This window comes from Carettochelys insculpta, chromosome 1, assembly GCF_033958435.1.
Source record: "Carettochelys insculpta isolate YL-2023 chromosome 1, ASM3395843v1, whole genome shotgun sequence".
Taxonomy (NCBI): Eukaryota; Metazoa; Chordata; order Testudines; family Carettochelyidae; genus Carettochelys; species Carettochelys insculpta.
In genome coordinates this window covers 313,738,559-313,758,864 of record NC_134137.1, presented here as the reverse complement: position 1 = coordinate 313,758,864, position 20,306 = coordinate 313,738,559, and the positions used below count along the sequence as shown (strand labels likewise).

General features: G+C 44.2%; 1 protein-coding gene across 5 annotated transcripts in view; it reads right to left on the bottom strand.

The window, feature by feature from the left end:
• The window catches only part of GRIP1 (glutamate receptor interacting protein 1), a 559,979-nt gene that overhangs the window by 122,434 nt on the left and 417,239 nt on the right, over positions 1-20,306 (bottom strand). For all 5 annotated transcript variants that reach the window (XM_075013442.1, XM_075013403.1, XM_075013414.1 and 2 more), the window contains exons 5-7: positions 19,575-19,658; positions 18,498-18,573; positions 17,139-17,284 (exon numbers count right to left, since the gene is read on the bottom strand). In XM_075013442.1, coding sequence (XP_074869543.1) covers positions 17,139-17,284; positions 18,498-18,573; positions 19,575-19,658 — 306 coding nt within the window. The remainder of the gene's footprint in view (positions 1-17,138; positions 17,285-18,497; positions 18,574-19,574; positions 19,659-20,306) is intronic.

Below are 20,306 nucleotides of genomic sequence, written 5' to 3'. Positions count from 1 at the left end.
CTAGTGCTGGGGGCTGGGCACCTGCTAATTCTTTCCATGGGTGCTGCAGCCCTGGAGCACCCCCGGCATTGGCAACAAATGTGTGTAACACTTCCCGGGGGTGCCCAGGATTGTGAGGAACCCCACTAGCGCTAGTGCTTCATGTGAGGAAGCCTCATCTATTCCTGCTCCTCATTCTACCAGTCACAGGCAGCAGCACAGAACCTCCTTTCTAGGCTTATGCAGGTATGATGCTTTCTCAGGGCACCCCTGCAGTCTCTCTACATGCTACTATAGGCACACTCCAAACCTCGAGTCTTCTGATTATCTCCCTGCAGTGCCCAGACTCTCTCCTGCTGGGCCCTCACAGTAGTCACAGATCTGCTGCTTCTAAAGAGGCAGTGCACCCCAGGTTACCAGTTCCATCTCTTAGCACCGCTCCACTTCACACACAGCAGTTAGAAAGTAAAATCCCATATAAGTTAATTTAACCAAGCACAGATATTCAAGTAATAGTGAATACACATATTGGAAACAAAGGGTTCCCTATGAAATAAGTTTGTGTTTTGCACAATATTGCTTATAGTACTTGCAGTGGCTTATATCGTGGCTTGGCTGTAATCCTCCCTTTCTGGGGCCGTGTCTACACTAGCCCAAACTTCAAAATGGCCATTTCGAAGTTTACTAATGAAGCACTGAAATGCATATTCAGCGCTTCATTAGCATGCGGGTGGCCGTGGCACTTCAAAATTGACGCAGCTCGCCGCTGCGCGGCTCGTCCTAATGGGGCTCCTTTTCGAAAGGACCCCACCTACTTCGAAGTCCCCTTATTCCCATGAGCAGATAGGAATAAGGGGACTTCGAAGTAGGCGCGGGCCTTTCGAAAAGGAGCCCCGTCGGGACGAGCCGTGTCAATTTCGAAGTGCCGCGGCCACCCGCATGCTAATAAGGCGCTGAATATGTATTTCAGTGCTTCATTAGTAAACTTCAAAATGGCCATTTGCATGGCCATTTCGAAGTTTGGGGCTAGTGTAGACATAGCCTAAGAGACATACATGGTCAGCTTGCCTCTCAGGTGAAAGACCCTCTAAGTTTCCTTGTACTCCCAGACATACCCTAATAACCCTTTATCTTTAGCGCTAAACAGGACAGACCTTGCTGCTTGTTTCATCCTGTGAATTTCCTCTTTTGACTTCACAATCTCTGCTTTTTCCTGTGACTTAGTATACAAACAGGTCTACCGTGTGAGGTAGAAAATTCACACTGTGCATAGGCCTAAACAGGGAGAATAAAAGTCTGTTACTGGCTGCCTAAAAGGAACAGGTCCGAGGAGTGTCATCTCTTGGTGAGCTGTCTTAACTCCAAGATCTTAAAAACATAGGATCCCACAGTTTACATTAACTTATATATGGGGTTGATTTAGTTAAATTTAATCTGATTAAAATATGTCTACAGAACACAATTAATCATTGTATGAATATTCTGTTTATGACGTTTTTGAGTTGAGAACTTTTGAAGTGCAATTTTAAAGTGGCACTGTCAAAAAAAAAATTGGCTACATCTACACTACAGCGACATTTCAAAAGAAGTTCTGTCGGAAATATCTTCCAGAAGATCTTTCAAACGAGTGTGTCCACACACAGAAAAACAGCTCAAATGAGGAGCTGCTCTTTCAAAAGACAGTTTTCACGCAGCCCCCAACTCATTCAAAAGAATGGGGCAGGGACTGAAAATCAGGTGCCATGAGGACTGTTCATTCAAAAAAAGGGCTCACGGAGCATATACACGTTTTCTTTTCAAAGAAGGTTTCAAAAGACAGCACTCTTCCTGAAACGGGCATGGAAGAGCACTTTTGAAAGGAGCACTGCCTGCTTTTAGTTAAATTTTCAAAGAACGCTTTTTGTGTGTTGAGGCTCTGCTGAAAATTTCGCAAGAGCCCCTTCTTTCAAAAAATATTTCAAAAGAACTTGCCAGTGTAGACACAGCCTTTGTGAATCTCTATACTAGCATATCTGCTTGATCTCCAGATCCAATTTGTTCAGTTCATGAATAAAAAGATGAGCCCCTTTCCAACTGCCAGCCCTCCAACTCAACACCTGAGCTGCGTCTACACGTGCACGCTACTTCGAAGTAGCGGCACCAACTTCGACGTTAGGCGGCGAGACGTCGAAGTTGCTAACCTCATGAGGAGATAGGAATAGCGCCCTACTTCGACGTTCAACGTCGAAGTAGGGACCGTGTAGACGATCCGCGTCCCGCAACGTCGAAATTGCTGGGTCCTCCATGGCGGCCATCAGCTGAGGGGTTGAGAGATGCTCTCTCTCCAGCCCCTGCGGGGCTCTATGGTCACCATGGGCAGCAGCCCTTAGCCCAGGGCTTCTGGCTGCTTCTGCGGCAGCTGGGGATCTATGCTGCAGGCACAGGGTCTGCAACCAGTTGTCAGCTCTGTGTATCTTGTGTTGTTTAGTGCAACTGTGTCTGGGAGGGGCCCTTTAAGGGAGCGGCTTGCTGTTGAGTCCGCCCTGTGACCCTGTCTGCAGCTGTGCCTGGCATCCCTATTTCGATGTGTGCTACTTTGACGTGTAGATGTTCCCTCGCTGCGCCTATTTCGATGTTGGGCTGAGCAACGTCGAAGTTGAACATCGACGTTGCTGGCCCTGGAGGACGTGTAGACGTTATTCATCGAAATAGACTATTTCGATGTTGGCTGCACGTGTAGATGTAGCCCTGGTGTCTGAAAATCACATCTGATTGCATTCTTTATTGCTCATATACCACTTTCATAGTTCAAACTTGAAAACCTATGGAACCTCACTGCATCTGACTCTGATCTCACACCAGGTTCATTCTAGAACTCCTTCAATTGACTCAGAGAGGTAGCCGTATTCGTCTGCATCTTCACAAAACAAAAAAGCAGTCCTGTAGCACCTTAGAGACTAACAGTATAATTTATTAGGTGATGAGCTTTGGTGAGACAGACCCACTTCGTCAGATCTGGAGAATCCTAAGATCTGAAGCAGTGGGTCTGTTTCACAAAAGCACATTGCCCAATAAATTATATTGTTAGTCTTTAAGGTGCTACAGGACTGCTTTTTTGTCTCCTTCAATTGAGTTATTTTAGATTTAAGCAAAGGATTAAAAACATGTTTAAGTTAAGCACCTGCTCAAATCCATGCATGTTCAGTAATGCACTTAAGGATGCACTTACAATTAAGCACCTGCTTAAATACTTTGTCTAATCAGGGCCTTACTCTAGTATAATCGAAATCAGAATTTAGTCTATTTGTCTGCAAGTTTAGCTTCTCAGTTATATTTATTAATGATGTTCTAGGCTCAGGCCTCAGGGCCTTGCAAGCCACTCTCCACTGAACCAAACCCATCATACACAGCTTCTGTGCCCTGTAGATAAAAATGGTCAAGAGGATATACTCGTTCAATTCAAACTTCCTTCCCACCCTATTCCCGCAAACTGTTTTGGGAAGTAAATCGAGCAATGTTCACCGTTGCACAGACACTGGCTGGAGTGATTGCTGCTGCTAATGACACCACTATTTTTCCTTCAGAGACAATCAGGCTTCACCCGCACCCCCAGGGAAAACAGCCCAAGTGCTTTCTAAGATACAGAAATTTTATACCAGGCTTAGTCCTTGGTCTCCTGGTTTGCTGCAGTGTCACTAAGCCAGCTCCAGTGGCTGATGTTTTTTAACTGGATTTTTCTGGTTATAGAGTTTCTTCCGCACTGAACTGTATGTCATGTTCACAAGTTGCTTTAATCTTTGAGGTGCTTAATTACCAGCCCACCTGTGCGACATCATGACATTTTTGCCCTAAATTTAAGCACTTCATGTCTTGTTCAATTCTTTTCAGATGCATGTAAACTGAGAGGACTTGTTATGCCACTTAGTTTGGTTTTATCCAGCACAACAAGTAACAGATGAGCCAGCCTAAAGAATGAACACGTCTTCAATCTCCACTGAGGTTTAAGTGTGAGCATAGGGTTGAGATTGCAGTCCTCTTCCTTACTGCTCTTCCCACCCCCACATCTTCTGCCCAAAACATCAGGGTATCTTCATTCAAGGTGGGGAGACAATTCACTCACCTCGTCTCCACCTGTGACACTACAATTATACTTAGTAAGAGATGAAAAAAGGACATTTTACTCTAACTAGTAAAGTAAATTCCTTGGAGAAGTTCTGCAGACTGGCGAATATAAACCAGCTGGAAGCAGGCAGCAATTCCAGGCCTTTTTCAAAAGGCTTAAAAGTTAGTAGATGTAATGCTGATGCCAAACAAATAAAATGCACGGTCCTCATTTTTATGGGTGAATGGTGTCATCCAGATTGGTGGATGTCTAACTGCGAGAAAATAAACATAACACATATATGTCCCCACTGTTACATGCAACATCCACCAATGAGGAGGAAGTAGCAAGTAGTGGAATGACAACAAGGAAAACAGTTGAAATTAATAAACTTGAGACAAATACCCATTTTATAGGGCCTATACAAAAGCTATGTTAAACGGAGGTAAGACTGAGAGTGCATATCAGTCATTTAAGGTGAAATATATTACAAGGATATTGTTATTATCTGCAAACCAAGTACTATAAACTCAGGACATTCAGCATAAAGCTTGCACTGAAGAGAAAGACAAACATCCTAGGTTGGAAATTCACAGTAAGGGCATCAAACAATTTTAACTTGTCCTGCTGGGACACCACGCAAAAACTGATTATTAGGATGAACACATTTCAGTGGTTGTGGTCCCCAGATTGTATTCAACTGATTTATAGACACACTTTGGTGTTTTCCTCTCACTCGTGGCATGACACCATTTAAGGTGTTACAGACAAACGAAGACTTATGAAATCTGAGAGGCAAAGGCTGGCTCAACTAGGATTTTCTTCTAGTGCTTTGTACAAGCACTTCTCAAAGAGCCAGAATTCTGAATCCAATCTTCATATAAAGAGTAGGGACTGAGTTTAACTTGAACCATTTAACACCATCTAATGAGTTTAGACAGATGAAGTGGGTTTTTGATGAAGTGGTTTTTACCCCAAAAGCTCATGACCTACTAAGGGTCAAATTAGGGTCACCCTTCTGAAGAATACTTGAGGGGAAACTGTACAATAGGCCTGCTAAAGCTGATACTTCAGGGGCCAACTGGTTTAGGGAAAAGTGAAAAGAAAATATTTTGTGAGAAGGTGTCCATAACTGGTATTTCTTTTATTAATGAGAGTGGCAGAGGGCAATTGTTTCTCAGCCAGAGGTGGTTTATGCAGGTTACTGCCTCCCTCTCATTGAGGGACAGAGAAACTTTAACTGACACCCAAAAAGTCAGACCAGCTTCCTTCAGAGGACATGGGAGGACATATTAGCAGTCCTCCATATAGACAGAGGCCCTGCATGAAAAATGCTAGATACTTTATCCGGCTGTTTTTTTGTGCTGGTACTTGCTGGTTCTTAGTTCTGACACCTTGGCAGCCCCAGTGATGGGACTGGATGGCCGGGGGAGGGCAGGTGGAGTGGAGAGGTTCCTTTTTTTTATTTCCCAAAAAAGGTACTGCTTTACATTGAACTAAATTAAAATCGGTCAGTGTTTAGATCAGCACTACGTAGCTGATTACAGCTTCCTAACACAGCTTTGAAAGCAGTTGTCTGTTTCTCTGTGTCCAAATTAACAGCAAGAACAGGAGAGAACAACATTTTTCTATTGCAAGTGGCTCACTGAATAGAATGAATCTGCCTTCTCTCTTATTATTTCAGATAATGAAACTTTATTTTTACTTATTCTGTCATAATAAAATTTCATTTCTCTATCACAGTTTTTCTCTCATACAGAATGAAGTGGAGGAAGCTGCATTTAATGAGCCCTTGGTTCCCAAAGTCCCAGTCAAAGATGTTAATTGAGCCTGTTAGAGTCATTTGTAAGCTATCAGTCACCACTGAACTCTTGCACTTCTCTTTAGGGACTAACATGAAGTTTTGTAAAGTAAAAAACTATGAGAGTGAAAGGTGAGGATGCCTTCCTGTTTTTCATTTATCTCCTGCTCATGGACAAAGATAAACAAATTAGAACAAACAAAAGCAGACAATAAATAAGAAGGACAAAGGAACACTGCAGATTGAGTATAACAACATGATGTCTGTAATATGACCTATTACTAACATTGCCCAACACTTCCCATTATGAGCCCCTGTTTTCTGTCATTTGTAACTTTGCCAAACTGACTATTTGGGCTGAAATTTTCCTGCCAGTTGTCTGCCTTAGGTTGTTATTTATTATTACTTTTGAAAAATTTAAATAGAACAATTCAGCCCTTTCTCAGAACGAGGCTAGGGGAAAATGCATTGTTTTGCCCATTTTCAAACGTTTGGTCAGCCTTTACATTGAAAATCCCTAGCATTCCTATCCCTTTAAGCAGAGACTTGACGTTTGTCCATCCTTGCAAAAACTGCTTGAATCTTGGCAAGTTAGATGCCCTTGAAATATGTGCATATCCAGTAGAGCAGTGGCTCCCAACCTTCTCCAGAGACGGACCCATTTTGACAATTCAGGAAGACCTGGTGACCCCAGGCACTTCAAAAACTGAGGCGGGGAGTGGGGGGAAGAGAGCGAGAGAGAGAGGTGCAATACCATAACTAGATAAATTTGGGCCTGAGGCAAGAATATAAAATTGCGCCCCCTTATGTTTATATGTTCATAGTAGTTATTTCATAGATAAAGGGGAAAATACATTAATAAAATAATAATACTATATTTATTATAGTTAATTATTATTTTATTATTATAGTTGACCTGAGTTATGGGTGGGGAAAAGACCCTTATTTCCAAGCTGTGCCCCACTGCCTGGTTCCCCAGCTTACACCCCACACTTAGAAGGGCTGTGGGGGGGATTCACATTCAGGGGATGGGGGAATCACACTCAAGGGATGGGGGTCACACTCAGGGGCTGTGGGGATTGAGGGGCTGGAGTCCACAATCAAGGGCTGGGGGGAGAGTCACACCAGGAGCTGGGAGCGTCACACGCAGGGTCTGAAGGGGTGGGTGAGTCACACTCAGGGATTGGGGACGATACAAACAAAAAATGAAAACTGACAAATCAGCTACATAGGACAGAAAGCGGTGGGGGAGGCAAAGAGGGAAAGAGAGGAGCGGGGACAAGAATTAATTACTTACTGCAAGAGTCTATTACGGGGCTTGCCTGGAATGGCTACTAATATCAAAGGTGGAGAAGCTGCCTTTGTAATACGCAATCGTTTCTCTATTGACAGAGATAGCCGCTGGATGTAGCAGCTTTAAGGAGCTACAAATGGCTTATTTAAGAGCCACATGCAGCTCCAAGCTCCTGGCAATCCTTAACAAATCTAATCATGACCCGTGTTTGGGTCCTGACCGATAGGTTGGGAATCCCTGTACTAGAGACTCTGTAGTTTTCAGCAGCTAAATTCCCCAAGGTTCTGTCTTCACTGGGGTTGCTCCATCCAGGCACTGAGCAGAACTTTCTCTGCAAGTGCACCTCTGGGCTGCTGTGGGTCACACAAGATCCTGATCCAGGCATCTGAACTAAGAGCTGAGAACATGTCTCTTCTGTGCTCTCAGGAGATGCCTATGCAGAGATAAACTAACCTGCAGCTGGCCCACATCATTTGATTTAGACTCCCAGGGCTCATGTTATGGGGCTGAAAAATTGCCATGTACATGTTTCATCTTGGGCCAGAGCCTGAGCTCTGGGACACAGCGAGGGTGCAAGGTGCCAGAGCTCAGGTTCCAGTCTGAATCAGCTGACTTGTTCAGCTGTGGCCATACCATGGGTCTTTTATCTCTGTGGAGACAAAACCTCCACAAGCCCCCTGTTGGGCTCAGGCAATAAGGAGAAGGAAGCTGCCTGACTGGCATGTAGAGAGATCAAGAGCCAGACCTGCTAGTGGATAGGTGGAGGTGGAAGTAGATTTAAACAAGGATCTTGGGGTGGTGGGAATACTGGGATTGGAGGCCAGCAGAGAACTGGAGAGGGGAAATGGGGACTGGTAGATAGGGTGTGTAGGAGAATGGGGCTTAGATTGGAAGCTGGGAGTGGAGACTGGGATCTGAGAGGAGAGACTGAGACTGGCTGGTCAAAGAGTCTGGGACAAGGAGCCATGGTTGGACATGAGATTGGATGAAGAGCTTGGGCAGGGAAACTGTGAGAACATGCAGCCTTACCAGTGGTATCTCTTAACTTTGATGTTCCTGACTTGGCAAACTTAACAGTGTTCTTTAAAGGTAGGGGTTTTTCCTTGATGTGTAATGATATACAAGGGCTGATTACTATCTCACCTCCTAAGACTACTATGACAATAGCAGTGGCTTTTGGCATAAATTTGACACACACAGCAAGTCGGTCCCTGATGGGACATAATAAGAGATAATGTATTTTAAAGGATCAGATCATTTGCATTTAGAGTACCATGGGATCCAGCCTTTTACACAGTGCTGCTATTAGCAGTCTCCTTTAAATGTCAGATCTCAGTCTATTCTCCATGCCAAAGGATTTTATTTTTACTAGACTAAAGCTTTTTTAATAAAACAGAAGGAGCTTGTGGGGTATAGGAGCTCCACTGGGGGCTCAGCTCCCCCTATTTCACAGTGTCTTGCTCAGTCCAAATTCCTTGCAAGGGTCCTGGCTCCTCCCATTGGCACTTTGCAGTGTCTCCAGCTCCTTTAGCTTCCTCTTAATCTGGAGATATCTGGGTCTCCAAAAGTTCCTCAAGATAGATCCCCTTGCTTTATGGTGCTCTGTGAAGCTTAGGAGGAAGGGTTCCCTTTATTCTTCCACGTATTGCCCTGCCCTGGTTTTTAAAAGTGGTCATCAGTTTGTACAGATTGCACAACATGCCTGTTGGACTGTGCAGATGTTATATAGTGCCCCTCCAGGTGGGTCCTGAAATAGTAAGGCAGATTTTTTTGTAAACATGCCCTTTAAAAATTATTTCTCTTTGACCACTCTATGCACCAAATATTTTACCTACCGTGACCCCATGAGGTAAGATACTTGGAAGCATATTTTTAAAAAGTGTCATTGTAAAGCATCGATAGCTTTAAAATACAATTGTCTTTGAACTTTTGAGAAAACGAGCCCATTAGTATTTTCCCCTGTGCAAAGTTATACAGGGGAGTAAATGTAATGTTCATCTAATTACCTTGTGAGCTTCTTTAGCAAAGCAGCTGTACTGAACGGTTCTATAGTCAGAGTGATTTTTAAAGACCTAGAAATCAGCATCAGCTTGGCTAATTTCCTTGTAATTTTTCAGGAAACAATTGTTGCTTGCCACTCTTCAGTGAAACCATAGCTACAAACAAGTACTATAATTTCTAGACAAACAAGCCAAATACACAAACTAGAATTAGAACCCTGTTCCTTTGGCTATAAGAATATGAATACAGGTCCCTGCTACTTAAGCTAAGCAGAAACCTCTGTTACTGAAGTTCATTATAAACAGTCTCACCAAAGGGGGACAGGAGGATTGGGGAAACAAAGGGGGTAGTTGTCCCCAGGCCCAGCATTTCAAACGGGCCTGGCGCTCTGGCAGCCGGTGTGGCTGAAGTATCATCGGCAGCAGCTGGAGCTCTGAGCCCCTTTGAAATGCTGTGGAGCACTGTGACACCGCTCCACATATGGCTCTGAGGGAGTTGGGGGGTGGGGGTGGGACATGGGGAGGAAGGGCTAATAGCCCTATCCCTTCTGGAGGCAGGAAGCTGAGCCGAACCTGATCCCAGGACCGTACCAGCTATCACTGCTGCCAATTACAAAAAGGATCTTTGTGTTCTCCCTCAGCTTCAGCCAGCCACCTCAAATTCACTGAGACACTATAACCTAACAATTTATTACTTTTTGCTTGATTATAACCTCTCTACTGCAAAGATTCGCTATGCAAGAATCATTGAGATGTAACAAGACAGATAGCTTTAAGGGGCAACAATAAGCTATACTTTAGTTAACAGCTGCACAAAAATGGTAGACAGAGGTCAAAATTCTAAGTCATGGTACTATTTTCATGTCCTGAAATCCAGGCCGACGGATGAATTTTCCTCATAATTCTCAGAGTTTTTTTCATTAGCTCCAAAGTATATACAATAATTATGATTATGTGATTCAGATGTTTTCTGAAAAACCTGAAGAGCATTTCCCCTATTCTGCACATTAAGAAATCTATTAATAAACTTTTATTTCCTTTCTGGGGCACGTCACTATCAGTTTTGTGCTATAATGGCACTGTCACACTTTTACGCTATTTCTCATCTGTGCCCGTAAGATCGCTGAACTCCAGCTTCTCCTTGAGGAAAACCTGAGCCTTGTTTGTTGTCTTAGGCAAGTGCAATTTAATGCTCACCCACTATCTAAAATAAGCTGTTATGAAATTCACTTGGCTAACTACAATATAATACTCTAGCCTGAACAATTTAGGACCTATTTCAATCTCATGCAGTAATTCTCCATGTAGAGGTTGTTCTTCTACCCTACACCATGTCCTCTAGAAATAGATACACTCCAATGAAGATTAACAAGATTCATTGTAGATATTGCTGGGGAAAAAAATGTCCCTGGTGTATTACCTCACAAAGCCAAATGTCTTGGCTCATGTTTTCCCTCTTCCTGAGGAGACCTTTTAAATCATTAATTGATAATAAAGTGCAGTTAATCTTCCGTCAATAGCTTAATCGAAGGACTACCAAGAAAAATGAAAAAGCCATAAAGTCCATGCAGACTATACTATCTCTGCACGATACTAAATTTAGTGTGAGATTTTCATACTCATCTCCTGCACACACAGACTTGCAGCACTACATATTTTGCACAGAATCAGAAATTTATGCAATCTCCCTTAAATCTTCTTAGAAATATGAACAACTGTCTTGTTTCATCATCAAAACAGAATGAGACAATTTGGGGAAAAGAGACACCTCGTAGGGTGCCATTTCTACTATACCAGAGCAGTTCTATGCCCCTAACTCATGGTGAAAACATGCCTTCCTCAAAATGTCACTGAAGCACACATGTTCCTATCATTTTCAGAGATTAAACTGTTTTTCAAAGTCCTCTTGGAACTACATCAAAATGTGCTCCATGAACCAGCCTTTTAAACAAGATGCATTTCTAAAGAAGAAACAGGTAGAAAGTGTTCTTTTCAAGTTGGTAGGTTAATATGATGTTTTGCCTAATTCACCAAGGTATTCAAGCATGTGAAAAACTTTAAGGACATGCACAGCCCTGCGAAGTTCAATGCAGCTGCAAGGCCTTCAAGAAGAAAGGGACGTGGCCTGATCAACAGGCAAGGAGGGCTGTTACCATTATTGGTATTACAATAGTGCTTAGAGCCCCACCCCAGGTCAGGGCCCCATTATATTAAGCTATGCACAAACATACAGCAAGAGACATTCCCTTCCCCAAGTCTTGTACAACCAAGACCGACAAAGTGTGGGGAGAGGAAAAAGAGGCACAGGTAGTATAAGTCTATATTGCATTGTAAACCAGGGCTTGTGAACTTCATGTTTCCAAGCCCAGGCTTTAAGTGTTCACACTGTACTGTAAACCTGGGGTTACGAGTGTTGCATCTGGGTCTGTCAGTCATGCAACATGTCTATACTGCCCTAGGCAGACCTTCTGATTTAGCTCTCCCGCTTAAGATGCATCCACACTGCCAAATGACAGGAGGACTTGGTATCGATCTAGTAGAGTCAGAGGACTCCCAGCAGGCTGATGTGTGTGTGTGTTGGGCTCAAACTTGGTTCAGAGCCTGGGCTTAGTATGCAGTGTAGACACAGCCAGAGAGGTGAAGTGACTGGCTAAGGTACAAGATTAATATGGTAAAACCTCAGAGTTACCAGCCTCTTGTGAATGGAGATTGTTTGTAATTCTGAAATGTTCACAACTTTGAAGACATGGTTACCTACCTTTTCACAACTGTTGTACTTTGAGATGTGTTGTTCATGTCCATCTCATTGTAGAGATGTGCACACCCAAGTGCACAACTGACAGACTTTTTTGCTCTAGCGGTATTGGTAGGGTCAGCCATGGTGCCCTCTTGAGCGCTGTGTTCAAGCATTGGTATTTCAGGCACCGCCAGATCTGTGCCCTCTGTCCCTTCTTGCCAGCAACTCCAACCAAGAGGCAGGAGGGTTGGTAATGGAATGGAGATGAGCACCACATCTCGAAGAACAGCAGCTATGGAAAGCTAGATAATCATTTTTGCTTCTTCAAGTGCTTGTTCATGTCAATTGCATCCTAAGCGACCACAAGCAGTGTCCATGTAGGTAGGCTTGGAGTGCATGGTCATGCCGCTTGCAGCCCTGCTTCGTTTTGAGCTCTCTGGGAAAGTGTTTAATGAGATGTGAACTGATGACATATCACCTGGACTGGAACCTTTGCCAGGAAGGCCACTGATGATGCTTGTGCCCGAGTCGAGCCTGCCGCCACGCTCACCAGTGGGGACATGTTTGCCAGCTGACAGCAGATGCAGGCTGTGATTCAGGAGAGAATCCTTCGAACAGACACTGCGTGACGCTTCAATCTGTCTGCCACCAAAACAAACAACCGTGTTGACTTACGGAATGGCTTTGTCCTATCTATGTGGAAGACCAGCATCCTCTTGATGTCAAGAACATGCAGCCTGCATTTCTTATTTCATGTATGAAGCTTTGGAAAGAAGACAGATAAATATACGTCCTGGTCAGTTTGAAACTTGGAAATTACAGTAGAAGAAATGCCAGGTGCAGTTGCAGTTTGACCTTACCCTTGTAGAATACCCCACAGAGTGGTTCTGAAGTAGGCACCCTGATCTTCAACACCCTACAGGCCAACATTATCACAACCAGAAATGAAGCCTTCCAGGAGAGAAGCAGGAAGCCAGACGTTTGAAGGGAGACCCCTTCAACAACAGTATGAAATTCAGGTTCCAGGGAGGAACGAGAGCCTGGACATGTGGGCAGAGATATTCCAGACCTTTCAAAAACCAGGATGTCATGTTGTTGGCATAGACCAACTTGCCTTGGAATAGAGGTTGGGTGACAGGAATGAACCTTGGAGTTTGAGGTGCAGAATATAATCCAGGATCTCCTGCAGCAAGATCTGCTTGGCCCAGGTATGTCATTCTGAACGTTTTCCACTTACTCAGATCAGTCTCTCTGGTGGAGGGTTTCCCACTATCCAACAAAACCTGCTGGCCCTAGGCCAAGCATTCCCAGTTGTCCATGTGTAGAGAGGCAGGAGCTGTGCTATCAAATAGAGCACCACCAGATCTGGGTGCAGAAGGCTGCCCTAACTCTGGGACAGCAGATGCAGCCAGTGGGGTAGCTGCAGCCGGGAGGCTATCGAAAGGTAAACCAGTGGGCTGAATCAGTGCTTGTATGCCACCCAGGAGCTATTAGGATAACCTTTATATTGTCCTGTTTGATCTTCAAGGGGACTCTGTGATTCATGGGCACCAGTGGGGCCGACAGCCACTTTGGGACCAGGGACAAGGTGGGAGAGGGGCTCAGCTCCAAACCCTGGAAGGGGCAGGGCCAAAGGCAGAAGAGGTGAGGCCTAGAGCATTCAGGCCTCAGCACTGCCCAGACTGTGGCATTCGTCTCCCTGATCTTTCACAGCTGAACGTTAATGGCGCAGCAGCCCTGCAGCAGCAATTCAAAGGGGCCCGGAGCTCCAGCCACCATCACTGCCTAGAGTACCAGAGTTACTAGAGTGCCTTCGAAATGCTGGGCCTGAGGCAATTGGCCTCTTTCCCTCCTCCCCTGTAGCTGGCCTGAAAAGCACTGGCAGGAAGGTGTTATCACAGCTTGCAACCATGAGATGGGACACATCTCTGACAGGCAGCTCCTGTCTATGTACCAGATGAAACAGAACACGTGGTGCATCCTGCTCTGCCTGGACATGAATAGGTTCACCTGAGGAGTCCCTCTGGACGGAGTAACTACTTGTGGTGAGACAAGAAGGTCCTGTTGAGGTGATCTGCTAAAACATTCCTGGTCCCAGGCAAGTGCGTGGCTACCAGATAAATGGTAGGCAACACAAAAGTCCCAAGGTGGACAGCTTCTTGATAAAGAGACAACAACCTGGGTCCACCCTGCCTGCTGACGTAATACATTGCGATGGTATCGTCCATCAGGATCTGCACCACCTTGCCTTCAGGTGGGGCAAGAGAGTCTGGCAGGCCAGCTTAACTGCTTTGAGCTCTCTGACTTTGATATGGAGGGCCAGATCACCCCGAACCCAGTGGCCCTGTGTGCTGATCTTTCCCAGGTGTTCTACAGCCCAGGTTCAAAGCATCAGAAGCCAACATCAACAACAGGGATGGGGCTGTGAAGGGAACTCCCTCCAACACTGACCCAAGGTCCAATGACTGGATGTGATCTGACACCCTGACTACTGCATGAAGGCTGGGTTTATTGGGAATGTCGACCAATGCCAGCAATGCTTGCAGAGGTCAGAAATGGAGTCAGACATGACAGGCCATGTATGTACATGTGGACATGTGGCACAACATGATACAGTTGCAAACTGCAGGACCCCGTCATGCACTGGTAGTTTTTCACTTCAGAGATCAGGTCCAACATAGCTTGGAGATGTACCTCCAGAAGGAAGGCTCTGGCCTCTGTGGAGTTAAGAACCACGCCCGTGAACACCAGCAGGCCTTAAGACTGTGAAGGTGTCACGGTGGATTTTTTTTGTCTTTTATCGAGGCTCCTTTGCACATGTTCTGGCAATCTGCCCTCGTTGAGTCAATTGTTCAAATATGTTAAGACCAAGACCCCTCGATGTCTCGTGGAAGTGGTCACTGCCACCATACGTTCTGGGAATACCCCCGGGACTGATGACAGGTCAAAGGTCAGTGCCAAAACTGGAAATGGTATCCACCCAGCATGAACAGAGGACGCATCTGTGACTATGAAATATGTGTCCTTCAAGTCAGGTGTGCTGTCCCCGTGTCCTGGATCCAGCGAGGGACGATGGAGGCCAGGGAGACCATGTAAAACTTCAACTTCATAGAAGACTTTGTGGCATTGCATGTCTAGAATAGTTCTGATGCCCCTTTTTGCTTTTAGGACCAGGAAGTAGCATGAGTAGAGCTCCTTCCCCTACATGTCCTGAGAGACCACCTCCCAGCACCTCAAGGTGTAGTAGGTTCTTGACCTCCTGAATGGGGACCCACTCGTAAGAAAGGTCCCTGAAGAGGGAAAGAGAAGGGGGAAGGAAAGGAGGGGCAGCTGAGAATTGCAGGGCATAGCCCTGTGATACGATTGCTAACCCACAGCGGTGTGAGGTGACCCATGACCAGGTCAAATGGTAGGGATGGAGATGGTTGAGGAAGGATCCAGGGAGATGACTGAGGCACTGCTGTGGAGTGCTTCTGGCACCCTGGGTACTTTGACAGACTGAGTGGTGATGGAGAGGAAGAAAGCAGGTGAGGACAAAAGCCTGTGTCTCTAGTCCTTTTCCTTCCAGACCCCTGTTGAAGCTGCCAAGCCCATCAGGACAGGAAGTACTTCCTTGCAGACTGCAGCATATGCGTATCCAGTGAGCAAAGGATAGACCAAAGCGTCCTCCAACCCATGCAGCCTCACAGCTGTCTGCTCACAAGAGTTCATTCCCATCAGATGGGAGGTCCTGGACTGAGGTCTGCATCTCATGAGAGGGGACAGTGGTCTGAAGCCAGGAACTGTGCTCATGACCACTCCAGATGTGATCACCCTAGCTGCCGAATCAGCTGCCTCCCATGCCATTTGAAGAGAGTACCTTGCTGCCATGGTATCCTCCTCCACCTGCGTGGCAATTTCCTAGGCCAAATTTCAGGGGAGGAATTCCTTGAACTTATGGAGGGAGTCCCATAGGTTAAAATTGTGCCTGCCTTAGAAAGCCTGGTGGTTTGCCACCTGCCAAATAAATTTTTCCCAGGAAAAGGTCAAGTCTTTTGGCCTCTTTATTTTTGGAAGTTGACAGGGTGTGTCCCTGTTTGTCCTTTTCATTGGCTGCAGAGACAACCAGCAAGAGTGCAGGTGGGTAGGAATATAGGGACTTGAACCCTTTGGCCAGGACAAAGCACTTCTTTTCAGCCCTTCTGGAAAAGGCAGGAGGGATGGAGGATGAGGTTTGCCTGAGGGTCAGGCAATTTTCAGGACCCCATCATGCACTGGCAGTACAACATGGGTGGGGTAGAGGTCGAGAGTATGCTGAACAAGATATCCAGTTCCTCAGATGTCTCTGATTCCAGTTCTCCGTTAAGGAGCTTTCAACCGAAAAAACTAGGGTGATGGAAAGTCTCTCCAAAAGCACATGAAACACTGCTGTAAAAAACAGCTACTTTGTCTCACTTTCTGGTCATGTTCAGCCCCTTGTTAAATATCTTCACTGGACTCCTGTGAGATCATGTATCAAAATTCAAGTTCATTTTGAACATTGAAGTTTATCTCTTTCCTACTTTCTTCTGTCTCTCACATACCTTCTTTGCAGAGTCATTTCAGGAGATTTGGGTCGTGTGGCTTTTACTGTGGTGTTGGCAGCTACATTAGCAAAATAATGTAAGGATTCCTTCATAGGAAGTAAACCTCCGATTTGTGCCATGTGAATAGAAATGTTTACACACCTTCATCTGCTTTGTACAAATGTAACTTAGTCAGTGAGAGAGTTACTCTGCAAGGATCCACAATGTGCCTTCACTCTACAAACCAAAAACTATCAAGACTCTAAACTACTGTTTCTTAAACTTTTTGAGACCATAGAACACCAAACCATATTTTTTATGTGGATCACCTATGAAAATTTTCTTCCAAAACTTTTGTCAGAATAAACCAACAAACAAACAGCAACATATACAGCAAAACCAAAATGAAGTAATTTTGAAGAATGCATCATCGTACCTGGTTTTAATATATACCATCAGTGTATGTTTCCAAATTTTCACAGCACACCTTCAAGTTGTTTGTTCTGTAGAACACAGTTTAAGAAACACTGCTCTAAACTATAATCCTGCTCACTTCTCCACAAACTAAAATATTACTGAGGTGGTGCTGATAGGAGTATCAGAGATATAATAGGTCATCATCAATTCTGGAGGAGCATATCATGGATGGAGAATAAAATGTCACCGATGGCTCTCAAAACTAAAGCTCAGATTTCAACATACCCATTACTGAGACGTCATATTCTACCAGCAGAGTTGCTTCCTGCCCACACTGTTTCAGAATACTCATGGCTTCAGCATGCGATGTTCCAAGCAGCCGAATTCCATCCACACTCAGCAACCTGTCACCAGGTTTGATTGTGCCCTCTCTGAAGGGGAATTAAACGAATAGACTTTATTAATTTACGATAATGTGGTTTGAAGATAATAGCCACTTACGCAAAATGATTCACTCATGCCCTTTCTGACATCTATCCCACTTGACTTTACTCGTAACATTTACTTTGACAATAAAAATGTTCCAGGGTCACTGTGAAAAGGAAATTGCTTTAATTGGAAAATCAGTGATGGGAAAAACTACCCATCACTAAATAACCACGTCACAATGGACTGATATTAGGCATTGGTTTTGTTACAACATATGTGCGCTCTCTCTCTCTCTCTCAACACACACACACATTGATGAAAAAGTACATTGCTAACTATGAAGGATCACCAGCTGATTAACATCCTTCAACTCATTTGGACAGTTCTCTTCCCTACTTGATAGCTGGAAAAAAACAAACTTGTCTAGCAATGCCATCCTTCCTCCTAGGCATGTATTATAATACACCCTGAATTATAAAAAAAAAAAAAAAAAAAAAAAATGGAAGTATTCCTATTCTTAACTTAGGTTTCAATGAAAAGGGCAGGAAGAGAGGAAAACAGGAAAACAGACAATGTATCTTTTGAACATTTATCTATTTATTAATGTTAGGCAGAGGCAAAAATTCTAAGCATAAGTCAGAGAAGTCAGCGTCCTTCAAAGAAACTGCCCATTTTTCTCCTTTAATGTCTTAAGGACACCATGTTAATATGGCCACATCCTAAACCCCTTACCCAGGACTGCCAGAGTAGGAGTGAAGCCTGAAAAAGGACTGAGTTAATGACTCAGGTCAGGATTAGCTCTACTTGTTTCTCTAGTGCAAGAGAAATCCATTTTGAAATACCGTATGGAATTAAACCATACATAAAGGTTGCACTATGCACTATGCATCAAAAGGGTGTTTGAAAAGTGCAATAATTCCATCATAGCATTTTTTAGGCTTTTCAAGTGTTGCCTCTATATCTATCTATAGGCATATAAAATGTATGACAGGCACGCCTGAAACAAGTAGCTTAGTCTCTTAATTAAAATTAATGCTATGTCATCATGTGCCAAGTTCCTATGCCTGCCTATTGCTACTACAATTAAATGCATCATTTTTTAATTTAAACAGACTGGATTTGAACATGTATACTGTACTCCACAGATATCAGTCTTAACTTTTGTCACAAGCAATCTAACCTTTCTCTCGCAACAGAGGAAAAAATGAATTGTACCTGTCAGCAGGCCCTCCAGGTCTAACACACGTTATTACAATGGGACGAGATTTATTTCTGTCATCGTGTGCTCCACCTAAAAAAGGGAATGGGAATAAAAATCCTTTGTGCTCTTTTTTAAATTAAAATTCGTTTCCAAAACGTAGTTCTGAAGTTTGCCACATGCCCACTTACAGACTGGGTAGAAAAGCAAACGCTATCAAGCCACTAAATACATCTATACGGCTGCCCATGTGGAGCAGTGCTATGTTCGTCTATCATATAGGTGATTCCTATTCTACAGCTCCTTTTGAATAGGGTTTGTTACAGGGGGCTATTCATTTATTAAAAGGCCCTACAAATCCATTCCCCTTTTTTGTTTTTCTCAGTGTGCCCTCTTTACGCTTACTGTATGGACATTAGCACTAGGTATCCCGAATGCTTTGCTGCATGGTGGGAAGGGGCGGGGAGGAGAGAAGGAGAAATCTGTACTTAGAAGAGCACAACAGAGATCACTGGGTAACCTTACACATTGGAAAAAAAGGACACTGTTTTCCCTAAAGTTAGGGTTCTATGGCCTGCAAAATATACTAGATGATCATGCTGGCCCCTTCTGACCTATAAGCTAATTAAGTCCCACAAGATACCAGGGAGGGTGTCATGGCCTAAAAGCTGCAAAAAGGGTTTCTGTTCTCTGATTTGGTGTGGGGGCTCTCATTCTACTGTAGCAGCTGGTCATGTTCTTAAACCATAAATCAAATTTTAACAGCTAGCTTATACAACTAGTGTGTAAGACAGCTCCTTTAAGAGCCCATTGCAAACGGCAAACTTCCTATTTACTGGGACCAGGATTTGGCCATATGTGACCCAAAGTTAGTCACGTTCTTGGCATCATGCATTCATTACTATTACTATTGCTCTATAAATAAAGATTGATATGAGTTAATAAACACAGTACATTAAGCACAGAAGAAATCACACAAGATTTACAAATGGGAGACTACAAATTTTGAAATATGAGTGTATCATAAAAAATTATTGCTATTTCACTTGTCCTGATCTACACATTCACGCTGGTCACGTTTAGGGATAACTTACCTCGTATTACAAATCCAAAAGTGTTCCCTTCTTTATGTAAAGTAACTTCCACCGTTCTAAAAATGACACCAGATCCTTGCACAGCTGAAAAATGTAAAAGGAAAGCTGCGTCTGATTATATTCAGAGCTCTGCACTGCTTCTAATCCAGGCAATTTCTGATCATGCAATTGGAAGAGTACAACTACAAAAGACAGTTGTTAAAAGCTGTAATTAACTGCATCCATTGATCTTACTGAGAACATTGTGGACCAGATCTTTAGCATAAACTGGCCTAGAACACTGAGTTCAACAGAGAGCAATCCCCATTTACAACTGCTGAGAGGTCTGGCTTTCTGTGTTGGAAGGTACGTCTATACTGCACACACCTTAGAAGAGGCATAAACAGAAGTGTAGGTGGGAAGGTATTGCCTAGGTGAGGAGAGCAAGGACACGTCCAACCCCTGCAGTTGCCATCCCCATCCACCCCACACACACTCCTATTTTTAGCAGTGTGATGTTCAGATACCTCCTTGCTACTGGAATCCTTCCCTGTGGCAGAAGAAGAGTCCAGCCAGTTTCCTGCGGTAGGGAAGGACTCCAGCAGCAGGGAAATCTCTGGCAGGGAGGAGGCAGCATGGAGGCAGCCTGCATTTTGCTGTGGTGTGCTGCTGTGCATGCTCAGCGTTCTTTGCCAGAGGGAGCAGTGTAGACATAGCCTATATGTTGCTTTTCACATAGTTTTGAAGAATAGA